We start from the raw sequence: 16,892 nt of genomic DNA on the forward strand, positions 1-16,892 counted from the left end.
TATGACAATATTGAGGATAAAGAAGATTATCAAATTTTTCAAATCTCAAATTTTTTTGAATTTTTAAAAATTATTTTGGGTTTTTTAAATTTGTAAATATTATTAAAATTTAAAATAATTAATTTTTTGTAATAATATCACAATAAAGTAACTTTTTTCATGTATAATTATTTTTCTTCTATATAATAATAAATAACCAATGTCAGGACAATATTACTTTTTATTTATCAGTTTTTAAACAAATAAGATTTAGAATTTCATAGTATTTTCTTTTAATTTCACCGATTTAGAACCCGATAATTGACAATCTTTCTTGTAATAATAGGTAGTCTAAAAAGCATTGAGCCTTTTGCGTACGAGATAGCGTTAGCGTGTATTCTGGCAAAAGTCGAGGAAGACCAGCATGTAAGCAGTCATGACATCGCCAAAAACCTAATCATGCATCACCAAACTGTTAAACCAATTGAAGAAAGCTGTCTAAAAAAGAAGCTCGACGTTTGGGTGCCACACGATTTGACTTGAAAAATTTACTCGATCGAATTTCCAGGCTCTACTATACCTCCAGGGGCTCTACTAAAACGTAAAGAAATCGAGCCATTTCTGCCGAGCGGTGAAAAATGGATAACCTACCGCAATTGTGTACGAAAAAAATCGTGGTCAAAGCGAGGAGAAGCTCCACAGTTTGCGGTAAAGCCCACACTGAGGCCCAGGAAGGTTATGCTGTGCGTTCGGTGGGGTTGAAATGGCATCGTGCATCATGAGCTGCTACCGCCAGGCAGAACGATAGAATGAGCCTGTACTGTCGACAATCAGCGCAATTGCACCAAGCAATTTAAAAGAAACGACCTGATCTGGTCAACAAAAAACGAATCGTATACCACGCTGACAACACCAGACCGCATACATCTTTAATGACCCGTCAGAAACTGAGAACTTGACCGGGAGGTTTTAATGTATCCACCGTGTATCTCGGCTCTGGCATCGTCAGACAATCATTGAATCGGTCTCCGAAGATCTCCTTGAATGGTGTTAAGTTAGTTTCAAAAGAGGTCTGTGAAAACCACGTGTCACAATTTTTTGACCAAAAACTACAGAATTTCTATAGCGACGGGATTATGGTGTTGCCGGAAAAATGGCAGAAAAAAATTGTCCATGTGTGATCGCATAATGTTATTTTGCATAAGCAATAAATGCATTTTCAATTTCGGCCTCAAAGCTCAGTACATTTTTGACAACCAGGTAATTCTTTTTCAGCGATTGTTGATAATTGTATTAAAAATTTGTGTTATTGGCATATTTTTATAAATGAAATAACTTGGAGAAAAAGAGCATCTTTTTAGCTGCTCTAGAGTTTCATAGATTTTTTTAATAAAATAATAACGTAGATATTCGTATTTATAATGAAATAATAATTCATTATTAATTAATATCAATGGGTTTAACAAAACATCAATTAAATTAATTGTAGAATGTATAGAGATTAATAAAAAAAGGTTTGTCGGATCTTTTGCAACTTTTTGACAAAATTAACTTTTATTTCATACAGTAATCTAAATCTAAATCCACATATAAAAACGATTCCGTTTAAAATACAATGCATTAAAAATGAATTTATATTCAAAAAGATAAACCATTTTAACCTCATAAATAACAGTATTTGTTGTAATATCTCACTTTTCGTTTAATTATATTAAAAATTATACTATAGTAAAGTTATTTAATTTAAATAATAATTATCCAAAACTTACCATTATTTCCTGTTCTGTTGGCCATGTGTCTGAGCAAGAAACCTTTCCTCCAAGACTAGTCTGCAGGTCCGGCACCTGTATAAAAAGAAATTATGTTTCTTAAACTTTGCAATTAATATAAAATTAATATTTTCAGAAGCAGCAAAAAGGTTTGAGCTTTGAAATTATTATCACAGTTATATAGGGAAGTATGGATTCTAAACATTTTTATTAAGCCTAAAGAAAAAAAAAGGAATTTATTGTTAACTGCTGTCGTTATCTTTTATGTTTTAAATTCAAACGTTGACAGTAACTAATTTTATTTATTTATTTTTGTTTTTATGAATAATTTACCACATAGTCTTAAAGCTTCCATATTGGGAATGTGGAATAGATACTTTTTTAGCGTATGAAATACGTTACGTCTGATTAGAATGGCATTATTTATTTCTTCCGTAATTTCTTTAGCAGAAAGGCTTGTAGAGTTTAGCAAAAAATAATAATAATTATTATGCTTCACATGTAATAATAATAATCATAATAATAATAATAATGCCCTGATTTAGAAAATCCCCACGTCCGGAACATAAATTTACGTTCCATGACCACAATTTACTTATTGTACCACAATTCCAACAAGAAGAAAAATTAGTTTGGTCAATCATTAGTCCAAAAACAGTGTGCGACAAACATACGTATATATGTATCGGCATACATGCATATGGTATTTTGAAGCGAAACTTCTTAACGCAGGCTTCAGGATAGGAGTCAACTCAAAAATTACGAGCGTCACGCACTAGCTGATAACACAGTTCATTCAAGAATCGTGTTCAAAGAATGATATTGTTATTCTTTTGTGAACGGTTTTTGATCACGCTCATATTTGTTATTTATTTCGCGTTTCATATTTATTTTAATAGGTGATACGGAAGCTTCACTTCCGTGGAGTATCCACGAACCGATGCACTCATTTTTATTATTACTCTAGATGAACTAGTGGACCGTAAAACGTAAAGATTTACAAAAAACCCGATACCAGGTTTTTAATATGATCACTATACTTTCTCTTTTATATAAAAATTCTAGTTATAAGGGCCGAGGAAGTAAAATAGTATAAGTTATTTATAAAATATACAGATCTATTTTAAAAATTATATACGTAAGCTAAATTTTAATATAATTAAATCAGTAATTAACATTTTAAAACAATTTTGTAAAAATTTTACGATCCATTTTTCTTTAATGAAAAAACTTTAGCAATTAATCATTTATATAAACTCAATCTAACTTTTTTTTAAAGTAACATGAAAGTAGAAACATAAAACCTTTTTTCTTTTATAACCCTGTTAAAAATTAATAACGTATGGGTTTACAAAGATGTAGTATACCCAGAAATAACCATATGTAGATTTTTTTTGTTAAAGTTTAGTTTATTTTTAAAACAAAAATTATTACAGAAGGGGAAAAATTAATAAAGTATATTTCTTTTATGATTCGTAACATTACACAAAGATTTAAATCAAAGAAATTTTAAATATTATTCATATGTTATAATTATATACTTGGTATGTCTTATAATACTGCTATAGTTATGTCAATGATCCATAACATTTATGATTTATATCGTTGTATATATATATATATATATATATATATATATATATATATGTGTGTGTGTGTGTGTGTGTGTGTGTGTGTGTGTAATGTAAGGAATAGACGGGAATAATTTCTTGGCTGCATGGAAATTAATGATCTGAAAAACTTTAAAAGAGACGAGATGGGGAAATATATTTAACATGTAAGCAGAGCTAAAGCAACGAATAATCTTAGTGCGCGTGTGTGTTTGTGTATGTGAGTACATTTGTGTTAAAGGCGGTTCCTTTTTGCCACCACTGTTACTTTTATATTCGTTGCCGCTACTTTTTTTTTCAGTTAACTATTAACTATTACTAACAGTAAGTTATGCTCATAAACACGCATATTTTAATGACACATTACATCTTGAGTCATATGTCTTTTAATTCATGCCTCATTAACACCTCTTAAATTACTCTATCTTTTATTTTATTTTTTATTTTTTAACATTACCTATTAATTATTATAATATATTGCTGTTCTTTTCATAAATAGGATACCCTTATTGCAGTAGTATATTTTAAAATACCATATCACATATACACACTTATATATAAAGAACATTAAATTTAAACCTGTAAATATTCATTAACAAATATTTTAAATAATGTTTTAATGCCACATTCATTTTAAACTAAAATTACATGCTAGATTTAAAATTAATACATTATAATTTATTAATTAATTATTTTAAAGTTATAAAATTACGTTTAAAATTTACTTACGGTGTTCCCATTATTTAAATTATTGTTTTTATCGACGTTTTAAGAAAAGTACTGTATTAGCTTTGACCGTATGGTTAGACTGGGAAAAGAAAATGAATTTTCTTTAGATTTTGAGGTATGAGAAGTACGAAAATACTACCTACTTAATTTTGGGTTTCTTTTATATATACACCTTTGTTTATTATATATATAAATATAGTTCTATTTATAAAATTATGTAGCTCGGAAAATTATTAGATCAATTTCTTTGAAATTTAGTTACGTATCAGTAGTACATGCACAACTTCAGGTACACTACAACATATCTAAATTTCAATATAATTAATTTTTTTTATGTATACCAGGTTACAGAGTAACAACATAGTGACATCATGTCAACAATATTCTGCAGAGAAGCATAAGGTACCTGTGTGGTGTCTGGCGTGTAAGTGTAAATATAACGGTAAATATGTAATCTTGAACAGACTGAGGCCGACCACTCCTCAGACGTGTAGTTAATTGAAACAAAACCACCAAAGAACACCAGTATCTACAGTCTAGTATTCAAATCCATATAAAAGAAACTGTCTTTACAAGAACTCGAACCTTAGAACTCGACTTCGAAAGTGCTAATTTTGCGATGACGAGTTTAAACATTAGAATAACCCGGCGGGTTGATTAATTTACTAGTTTTGGAGATTTTAGAGCCAAAAAAAATTTACACCTAGGCCTATATATATAATGAAACCCTATTTTAAATGAATGGTATTTTCGTACTCTTCATAACTCAAAACACAAAGAAAATTCACTTTCACCCCACAATCCCGCAACGCTACCGAAAGTAATACCGTACTTTATTCAAAAAAGTCAGTAAAAAAATCTTTATCCGTAAATTACTACTAAATATACTTTTAAAAATTTCAAAAGAATAAGGAATAAATTATTTTTAAAAAATTGGGTATTGTAAAATCTCTATTTAAAAAAAAAGAAAAGGAAATTACAAAATTAATGGCGAAGATTATTTTGAAAGTAATTTTATATAAATTTAAATTAACAATCATTAAAATATATATATAATATTAAATAGGCTCACACAAAAAATTAAGTTAAACATTTCTTTTTTTTTAATCTAAATTAAATAATTATTCAAAACACTAGTCAAAAAAAATATTTTATAGCTACATATATCGTAAAATTATATAAGTTATCGACTTTTATAATATATACAAAGAAATAGTAGACTCTGCGTATTATAAAATGAAAATAAATTCTATAGTTAACATAATAACACGAACAAAAAGGTGATAGCAATTATTAATTCGGGGTTTAATTGGACCGGCATCGGCATTATGATCAATGACTCGTGGTCTGCTGTCATTTTTGTGTGAGTGTGTGTGTCTGCATATCGATAATTATGAATCCTCACTCATTACCATGTTTTGGTTCCCACAATAGACCTATCGCCTAACAATTATAAGTTAAAAAAAGACCTGTTCACAATCAGTCATTCGTCTTTTACAATAGTTAATAAAATATTTGTAATAAGTTACGCGTATTAATAAAATGTTAGAAGTTTTAAGCAAAATAACTTTTTATTTAATTCATTAAAAGGCTGCAAACAATTGACTCATTATAATACCATGATTTCTATATTATTCCTTATTAGAATGGTTGTATCGATTTTAAAGAAAAAATTAATTTATTATAACCCTGAATCGAAATTTTTTGTCTCCATTCTCGAAATATTTTTTCGGTATTTATTAATTAACCATGAATTTTAAAAGTATATTTTTTTAAATAATTAAAAAATTATGTAATTTTTAAAAACTTTTTTGGACCGGAAATTTTTTTTTCTTGTAGTTTTATATAAGACATCAAACTTCTTCCAGATAATTTCTCCTGTTTAGCCTCCGGAACCACCGTAAGGTATTATTCAGAGGATGAATAAGGATGATATATATGAATGTAAATGAAGTGCTGTCTTGTACAGTCTCAGATCGACCGTTCCTGAGATGTGTGGTTAATTGAAACCCAACCGCCAAAGAATACCGGTATCCGCGATCTAGTATTCAAATCCGTATAAAAGTAACTAATTGTCTTTACTAGGATCCTTCTGGATAACTTGCTTCATGGTAATTTACGTATTTAATTTAGCTAAATTATAGCCAAATTTTCCAAAGAAATAAATGGTTGTTTTGTATTTATTTTGAATAATATTACTTTACACCCGTAAACATATATATTACAAATATATATTTCACATCAGTGTTCTAACAGACACATTATAATAGTAATTATAATTTTTCTATTTATATATTTTTCATATTGTTTCAAAGCTTATTTACAATCGGTTACACTTACATAAACCTTTAGTAAATTTGAACACATCCCAAATCACATCCTTATTGAAATCCTCAAAACTACTCGCTTGTATAGTAAAAGGTTTTATGCCAAGCACCTATAATCAGCAATTATAAATGACACTTAACACTACTAGAATAATAGAAAGTAAAATAATATATCACAGCAAGTAGAAGTAAAAAAAAACGATAAACCAATGTAAAAAAAAAAATAAAAGTGTATGTAACAAATTTGAAATTAAGAGTCGAATAGATAACACATATCCGATAATATTCACATCCGAGGTTAATATGGTTGCATTAAAACGTTATATGGACACTTAGATCAGGAATAAAATGTCGGTTTAACCTTTTATCAACCCCATTGTTTAGCAGGTTCACTAACAAGTGATTTGTGTAGTAGTTAAGCCGAAGTTCGTACTTTAAACTGAAACGTTTTATTTCCTCCCGCAAAATGAAATGAAATCCTAGATCTCATTGTTCCTTTTAAACCAAGGTGCCTTTGTTATTCACCTCGCTAGCTTAATATGGAACCTCTTTAAGATGTTGCAGTACCCTAGTTCAATCCCGTAGGTCCAAATAGGGTTTAGAATTGTTAACTATATCAGCAGCTTAGTAGAGAAGAACAAAAGAGGACGTCTGCCCAACGACTAGAACATTTCCTTGTAATTATATGCACATATTTTTATTGTTCATGAAGTAGCGAACAGTTAAATTTGGAAATGCAAAGTAAAACGAAAATATCAGTTGAGACATTCGTCTCTCTCAAATATATGTTTGAATTATTGAAATTTATGATTCAAATGCAGTTGAAATAATTTGAATTGGTAGAATTATTATAATTGATTTTGTGGTGCATTTACTCCCTTAGTATTATTAAGAACGATAATAAATAATTATTTAATAACAATTACAAATCCTGGAATTATTGTACGTCATAATTTTATGGATAAAAATCAATTAATTATTTACTTTTTTCAAATTTAATGTAAATCCTAAATTCCAAAGGCTTTTTCAATGAAATTACTCATTACAAGTTATTATTTCAAAAATAAGTAACTGACGTCATTAATAAATGGTTAAACCAAAGTTTTTTTTTCAATTAATTTTTGAAAATAAAATCATGCAACCAATAAATATATTTAGGGGAAAATGGTATAATTTTTTTGGAAAATACGCTATTAATTTGAGAATAAAATATACTGTAATATTTAATTAACGTAGCATTAATCTATAAAGGAAAAAACACGTAAAACTTAAATAAATTAAATAAAACCTCGAAATAAAATTATATAACAGCTGTATACATAGCCTAATATGTATGTAATACTTATAAACCAATGAATGTAAATAGCTTGAAGGCTGTATATTTAAAATGCAATTAAATATAGATTTAACAGAGAAACATATTTAAGTATTTCAATCATATCATTAAAATTATTTTTATTTTTTATTTTTTTTTAAAGATAAAAAAGTGAATTGGTTATAATTATTACAAATTCGAATATTACACTAATAATTAGGCGTTTCTTTATTTCACTTTATATCATATATATATATATATAAAATTATTATTGATATAGAAAAAAACAAGTTGTTGTTTTAAACAAAATCATTACAGTAGCTAAAAAAAATAATAAAATTAATGATTTGAAAATGATCTCGTTTCATATCTAGTTGTCATTTGGTCATATTTTTGTTTTTTATTATTAATTTTTTAACAAAAATTACATAAAAATATAGGTTACCCTTTTATATCATACTATAATATCACGTTTTTATTTCAACACATTAATTTAAAATTTACATAAATATCAGTCAATAATTAATATGTTATTAACTTCACATTAACTATTTGATAGGTATTTTTAAATGTATTAAGTATTTTATATAAATATATACATACTTTCATAAGAAAAGGAAGTCCTTTTTTTTCGTATGGACATAACACATAATTACAATCAGTTTTTTTTTTGTAATTTCTGGTACCAAAAATTGCTTAGTACTACTCCAAGAACTGGTTTATTTATTTATTTTTTAAATGAAGGTAAGCGATTGGATATCTACATAACAAGTCTTCACATCGGTTCTTATCCGTCTTTAGTGTATTAATTGAAACACTTAAAAAAATTTACGAAAAATGTATCAACATTAAATATTTGGTATTTTATATTATTTCAGAAGTTCTTTTGATATAGATGGATGTCCGTACAGCAGGACGGAAGTCCTTCCTGATTTTTTTTTTGTAAAATTTATTGCTGAACTTCCATCTCGATACAAATCAAACAAAAGATGGAAGTCCATTACCTTAGATATCTATTCATGTAGAACATAAATGAATGCAGGTTTCAAAAGATGAAATTCAAATTGAATATAAAAGTATAATTTATATTTTTTAAATTAAATATCTACAGTATAGACTGACTGATTTACTGACATAACGCAAATAACAGATATTGTTATACATTCAGTTTTCAATTGCGATGTTAATAAGATGCAAAAATGTAATATATTTTTTTTTTACTTTTTTCAATTTTCTAAACCTTGGTGCGCGTGGTACATGGGATATATACCTTTTATATATACATATGTATATTAAATAAATTATAATATATATAATTATAATTGTTAGATACATGAAAAATACAAGAAATAAAGCTAATATTTGTCAAACAACAGTGAAAAATTTTAAATAAAATTAAACAATATTCAGTTAATAGATAAACAATTCTTATTGTTAAGTTACTATAATTCCGGTTCAAAAAAACTGAATATAATTACATTATATAACATATCAAGATCAAGGATCGTAATATATCAAACTACGTATACTTTATAAGTTGAAGGAAAAAAGTAACATTGGTTTTTTTTTTTTAATTTTAATTGTAACTTCAAAATAAAATGAGAAATTTCTCAGTTTGAACGAACAGTTTTTTTATGTTCAACGCATTTATTGAATTTTGTTTTTTTTTAGAAGTTCCTATTGTAGATATTTTCTTGATAATTTAATAGTTTAAGATATTTTAACAAAACATTACACTAAATATTAATAAGTTTTGAGAATATATACTTAATTTTTTATCACCATTATCATTTATTTAATGCTGGATAGTTATAGCGTAATGGTATAATTAAAACCTGATATCGTTTAAAGTACATATGTATCTTTGAAAAATTTCAAGATAAATTTAGGGCTAAAAAAATAATACGTAATCCTGTATATCATAGAATCTTACTTAGCTCATACACGGTAGTATCTTTCTTTATAATCTCTCTGTATTATTTTTCTTACCTTTATTCAAACCAAGATTTTAATCGTTTTTATTTCATTACGAACAGCGTTTTTTTTTTTTTTTTATGGAATATCGATAAATCGATATTTTAAAGAAAATTTAAAAAAAATGTAAAGTATTATAAAATATAAAACAAAGTTAGACAACCATAAAAATAATACAATTATGTAAGTTCTCTTTAAATTTACACTTTTTGATGTCGCACCAAATTTCAAGTACGTTAATGTTTTTATAGTTTGTTTGTTTTAAAGTCTATATCGACTTAAAAAATAGAAATTACAAGAAAAGTTAAAAATATATTATTTTTTACTTATTAGGGGGATTTTTTAAATTGGATTTGTTTATATATATATATATATATATATATATTTTATTTATTTATTTAATTTTTTTTTTGATATGATGACTTGTACGTTGTGAAATGGTTATAATAAAAAAATAATAATAATATTTAGAGCAATATAATTGGAGTTTTATATAAAACTTAGAACTGCTATTATTTAAAATTTCAGTTTTTTTTTTTTTTTATAATATGTATTTAATGATTATGTTAGTCTTGATGAATAAAATTATGTATACAAGGATGTATATTTGTGTTTAAAATTAAGACATAATACTTTATTTTCTGTATATAATATATGTAATACTATTAAAGAGAATTTAGTCTCATAAGAATCAAGGCAGGCCTGTTGTTTTGAATAAATTTAATCCACATAATAAACTCCATATGCCAATATACCGCACGTAGATTTAAATAAATACACACAAATAGACACATTTGCTGAATATAATTTATAAAAATCTTGGCGAATTCTGTTTACATTTGTTAAACATTAATAATTTTTTATAAAATTCTTTGGAGGTTAGTAAATTAGGTTACCAATAATAATTATGCTAATTATTATACATTATGTAGATTTAAAATTTGTTATTAAAATGTTATAAATCAAATTAGAAATTTTAAAAACCTTAAATATCTGTTTAGCTATTAAAATAATAATAATAAAAATAATAAATACACATTCTATTTAAATAGAAGGAAATTATCCATTAACTTTAAAAAAAAACAGAGTAATAGGTAGACAAACAGCTTTATTTACAGGTTTAAAAAAACTTACCAGAACTACTTCCTGTTCAAAGAAATAATCAAAATATGAGCCAAAATCATAAAGCAAGTTTTTATTAATATAAAGAAAAGTTGCTTTTCAATTTGTGTATAGAAGAAGCAATATAAGAATTTAAAAATAAATATGAAACTGAACTAACTATTTAGAAGAAAAAATAAAAGAATATTAATATTTATCAATGATAATTATTTTTTCTTTGAGCATAAATCAACAAAAATGAGTTAGAAAAGTTTTTAATGAAATGGCTTTATTGATAGAATAGGAATTCAGCTAAAAATAAATAGAGTAAACAAAGATAACTAAACTTGATTTATAAGAGAAAATGAAATATTACATATTGTAATAGATGAACAGAATATATTAAAAGTTATCGAAATTTTTTATATAGAGAAGAAAATTATAATGATTAACCAAGTAATGCTAATAACAAAACCTAATTGACACGTGCAAGGCAGATATAATGAAAAAACTGCTAATATTAAGAGCTAAGACTTAAAAAGAAATTCATTTAAACATTTTTTTCAAATTTTGCGTTTTTAGTAAATAGATAACTGGAAAAACTACAAAGAAGTTTTTTAAATTTGGTGTAGCAAGTGGATGTCAAAAGTCTGAGAGATTTGTAGCAGAATCTTATAAAGAAATGAATGATTTTGATGGGCTTTTATAATGAGATATTAAAATTTAGTTAACTTGATGATAAAGGAGCGTGTAGGAAGTAAAACATGTTGAGAAATACAAATATTAAAATCGAAAACAGATAATCAAGGATATTGCAGGATGTTGAAGATATAAGATTAGGACAAAACAAAAAGGAATAAAGAAGTGCATAAAACCAGTCAACAGATTGACGATTACAAAAAAGACAAAATTTTGTCAAAAAAATCAGAAATCAATTCCTTCGTGAAAAAAAAACACAGGATAAAGTTAAAGATTTTAGAATTTTATTTTTAAAAAATTCTGTTGGATTTTATTCTACGGTGAAAAACCATTAGTATAAGTTATCTTAGTCTCTAGAATATTCTGTATCACTCAGTACCGTGCAATTAAGATGTTATGGTCGATTGTACCTGAAAAGATAATTTGTTTGACAGTACTGTTAATCTGGCCCCAACGATCTAATAACTGGATAACCAGTAACATGCAAATTTATATAGAGTACAAATTTATTTTATTATAACTAAATTTTCATTAAGAACTGCGATGTAACAAAACAATTGTTATATGGATTAATGAAATGGGCTTAGAATCGGAATTTATAACAATGACGCTAAAGGAAACCAAAAATCGGTCGTTGTAACTGATAAATCGATAAACAAATAATTTTAACAGTTTTTAAATGTTAAAATGACAATATTTTTATAATTAATGAAAAACCTTTTTAGTAAAATTTTATAAACTTTAAGTCTATTTTCAATGAAAGATTTTGTGGCTGCCAGTGAACTGGTATTCACATTTAATATGTGTCGAACAGAGAAAAAATAATTTCCATTGAAAAATATTAGTGATCATTAATTTCAAGTCGGGTCTACTGGTTTAATTGCGCGGCGCGGGCTACTATGCGATGGGATCCGATCCGATGTGTCCTGTCTGGACAGTAAATCAAACAGCCACTGGTTAGCATTACTAGTATTAGTATTATATTATTATTATTGTGTTGTAAAGGTAGCCAGATATCTCTTCCTTCTTCTATCCCTAATAATAAATTCTCTCTCACTTTCATCTTTTAACTCCGTTCAATTTTATATAGGGTTTTGTGTACAAAATCATTTATAGGACAATTTTTTTACTTATTTAATAAATCAGTGAAGAGATATTTACTAATTAACATCATGATTTTGTATTAAATAATTAACAGATTTTAATTCATGTAAAATAATTTACAAATCTTTTTTTCTTTAGGGGTAAGGCGGAGTTTTCACCATTGGATGAACTTCCTGATGTCTACCAGCTAGAAGGAATACAGTATGTACATTTTTAAAATGTGAAAAATATTAGGGGAATCAAAATTCAAACCCGGAACAATCCAGGTAAAAGATATAGGCGCTACCATCGTAATTAAGAATGGCAGTAATATTTACTGAATCTTATTTAAAATTAGTCTATTAAATATGAAATATCCACTCTCCAGCAAATACTCACACAAAATAAAAATAATTTTTAATTACATAAACCTCGAAAAAAATATCCTAATTTTAACAACCATATAACCCTCAAATAAGGGTCTAATGCAATAGTTAGATATCTATAAATCGTTCCGTTGAACAACTCAATGCAACAACCTTGGCCATGAATATGGTTTTTCTATTCTGGATAATTATATATCGATTTGTATAGAAATTTCAGCATCTTCCCAAAATTTGAAACCTTAGAGAATTATTTGTTTATTTTTGTTTTGTTTCGTGGCTTCGCTGTATATATTTAAAATTATCAATTTTTTCTCTAATTCCTGGTCTCTTTTTTCTCAGATTTTTCTATAACTATGGCTAGATACCGATTGAATGCATGCTAAATACGAGGAAGCTTGTGATTTAGTGGAGAGTGACTCCGCCAATAAATTTATCAAGGAATTCTTCCTGTGTGGCTGCTAAACTAAAAGCCCAAATTGCAACTGATGTGCTTATTGGATAAAGTCGAGCTTTCCTTATGTATGCATATATACTTACAAATACTGTATTTAGTAAATTTTTCTCAGTAGAAAAGTAACTGACTATCCCCTAAAAATCGTTAGTTAAGAATATCTCTTAAGTGTTTGAAATTTTTTCCACGTCTATTAATTATTGTCTTATAGCAGTTTATTATGAACTGTTTTACAACAGAAAGAGATCAATTAATTTAGTTCATCATTATGATCTGATAGTGTGCTGGCGGCAGGTGCCTTACTACCGCTGTCTCCATTCAGTTCTGTGCCAAGCCTTCTCCTGCATTCCCTTGTAGTTTCCAATCTTCATTTCATCTATTAACTTCGTTCTTCTTTCTCCCTTCCCCAGTCCTTCTACTGACCCTTCGATGTAGTAAACGCTCTTTTTTCTTTATTCTCAGGTACATCCAGAATAAATTGTTTTCTGTAGAATTAATACGTTCAATCTAGAGCTAGTACTTGCAAAAGAAATTCGATATATATAACTGAATATCATTTGCATTTCGTAGGGTTTGATGTGCTGATGTGTAATAATGTTTAAGTATATTTGGATTTTTGAAGAAAGCAAGAAGAAATTTCTTTATTCTTTACTTTTCCTAATAAGACTGGAATATATAGGAATAAATCCTTGGTATATATCTTTTTTAAACAACATCCATAGACATATGGATAGAATGCAAGACATATTAGATTGCGAGATTTATTTTTATCCATTAATTTATTAAAAATTTATATAATCATTAATTTATATGATTTAATTTATGCATTAATTGTGATTATTTTTTTAAACTGTTTTTTTTTCTTTTTTTTAAATAAAAGATTATTTTTAATAATTTAAAAGCCCACCTTAATGAAAACCTTTTTAGTTACTTTTTGACTCACTGTCTACAAGTTGCCTCTACGGATATTTATCAATAATAGATCGTAGAAAAAGTCATGTCCGACCTCAGTTTCCGTATAGATAGCACTACTTACTAGTCAAATTGAATAGATATAGTCTTTGAGCCATGCAACTAGAATATAATTTTAATATAAATTTTTTTTTTCCCTTTTGCTTAATTTATCAGACTGTATATTTTGATAAGGTTTTTTATTTAACTGAAGATCGAACGTATGCAAGATATAAAGTCTCTATCAAGATAAAACTATTTTAATTTACCGCGTTGTATATAAAAATGAATAATTTATACATTTCAGAGTTAAGTTATTAGAAAAATACATAAATTACGTATGATTAACATCATTATGTAATTACAAGCATAAATTTGCTTTAAACATTTATTTTATATTGTTATTAATCAATGAATAAGTTTTATATCGTTGTTTATGTACTTATTTACTGAATAATAAATGCATTCTGCTAGATATAGAATAAATAAATAAATAATCGAGAAGTAATTTGTAAATTTAAAAGTTTCTGTGTTAAAACTTACTTTTATGAGTTTTGCTTAAAAAAATCATTGATATGTTTGTAATAAATAAACTAGTATATCCTAACGCGGGTTATCCCGCCCTATATGTGTATAGAACTTCAAAAATTGGAAATAGCTTTTTAATAATTACGTATTACTCTTAAATGTTGTGCTCAAAGTTATCGTAATTCACAACTTATCGGATAAAATAAAATGTTTAGGTAAAAGACATATTCCATAAAAAACAAATTTTTAATGAAAACAGAAGGATTTTGAAGCAGTTCATTAACTACTTTGTCACCCCCAAGAGATTTGGACCAAGAGAGTTCATTAAAGCCAAAAATTTAAACAAATTGGATTTTGGACTGCAGTAATCAGCTCTCATCGAGAGCTTTCAACGATATATCATAAGTGGTACTTATTTTCATTGGTTCTAAAGCTATAGCCAAATAAAATTTTAATTAATGACATTTTTGGATATTACAAGGGGAAGGCACATCGGTTCGAATCCGACTTCATTTCCTTTTTTTAACTTTTTTTTTTAAGTGAAAAGTTCCTAGGCGCGTTTTGACAGAATTTTTTGTACATACGAATTACACGGGAACATGGGAAAAAAATCGCTGACTCGTAATCAAAATCTGTAACGTAACGCAAGACGCTAAGCATATATATATGAAAGAGAAAAAGGCATAGAGCGGGAATATATATACGCATATATTAGTGTATAGTATAATATGTAGTAGTAGTGGATGGAAGGTGGGAGAAAAACTGCCGGTGATTCACAATAATTCCTCTCTATCGCTCATAATAATAAAAAAAATATTTTTTTAAATTAAATCTAAGTGTAACATATAATAATATTTTTTTATTGAGTTTAGATAACATATGTGAAGATTTTCAATACCTAATTTATATGCATTAAAAAATCTTTAACCTTGAAAATATTGTTTAATTTAAATATATTGATTTATTAATAATTATTATCCTCTATTGTAAAAAATTGTGTATAAGCAATTGAATAGACGTACAAGGAAGTTATGTGATGTCAACATCAGATTTTTTCAGTAGTTTTTGTGGTTATCAGGAATAAACAAACTCGTTATACGTAGTGAGATGAGATAATGGTCGCACAATTTAGAATTTATTGTACCATATTTATTCTAGTAATGACGTGTATATGCAACAACATACTATCCTAATTTTAGTAGTTCATTTTTAATACCATATTAGATAGAATGTACCGAATATTGTGTATCCGGCGAGGCATTCGAGTAATAAATGCGCATGCTCGGACCAGCGCTCTTATCCCTACAGCCAACCTATACTGCTTTTATATTTTGTAACGCTATCTTTATGGTATGTTGCAGAAATAAACAAAAATGAACGTAGTTTTATGTATATGTAGTACTCTCTGTAGCTATTTTAATGTATTTTTATTAAAACCAGCTACAATGCGGGTTGCATTCTGTATTTGTGTTTTTTATACTTTGTTTCGTCTCTTCAGATTTTTAATTACGTAATACACTTTTCTATTTTTTTATATAAAAATACAAGTATAATGAGAAGGTGATTTATGAATCGAAATAGATTATACTTGACATGGAGGTATTTTAAAATGTTTATATCAAACAATGTGTGCAGTGGATATCCATATTTAACGTCAAATATATTAAATAAATAAACAATATTTATCTATTAGGGTTCAGAAATGCCATTCCGACCGTCTTCAGTACAAAATGTAAAAATAATCGGAAAAAATTTATATAAAGATAATTAAAAAATGTGCGGATGTTAATTCAGTAAACAATTTATTAACTCTAACCCAATCACTTTTTTATGATCTTTTGTATTTTTGATGTTTTACTAAAGAATAAAAACTGATTTGGATTACCGGTTTGTTCAACGCTGTTTTATATGACATATGAAATAATCTGCCTGTTTGCCCGGTTTAAAACTGATTAAATTAATTTTTTTTTAATTTTGTATTTGTTTTTCT

The 16,892-nt window shown here is 26.7% G+C and overlaps 1 protein-coding gene across 5 annotated transcripts in view; it reads right to left on the reverse strand.

Annotated features, from left to right (window-relative positions):
• Sp1 (transcription factor Sp8) overlaps positions 1-16,892 on the reverse strand; it is a 548,926-nt gene that overhangs the window by 63,107 nt on the left and 468,927 nt on the right. For all 5 annotated transcript variants that reach the window (XM_075364034.1, XM_075364033.1, XM_075364037.1 and 2 more), the window contains one exon: positions 1,749-1,823. In XM_075364034.1, coding sequence (XP_075220149.1) covers positions 1,749-1,823 — 75 coding nt within the window. The remainder of the gene's footprint in view (positions 1-1,748; positions 1,824-16,892) is intronic.

This window comes from Lycorma delicatula, chromosome 4 (genome assembly GCF_047948215.1).
Source record: "Lycorma delicatula isolate Av1 chromosome 4, ASM4794821v1, whole genome shotgun sequence".
NCBI classification, from domain to species: Eukaryota; Metazoa; Arthropoda; class Insecta; order Hemiptera; family Fulgoridae; genus Lycorma; species Lycorma delicatula.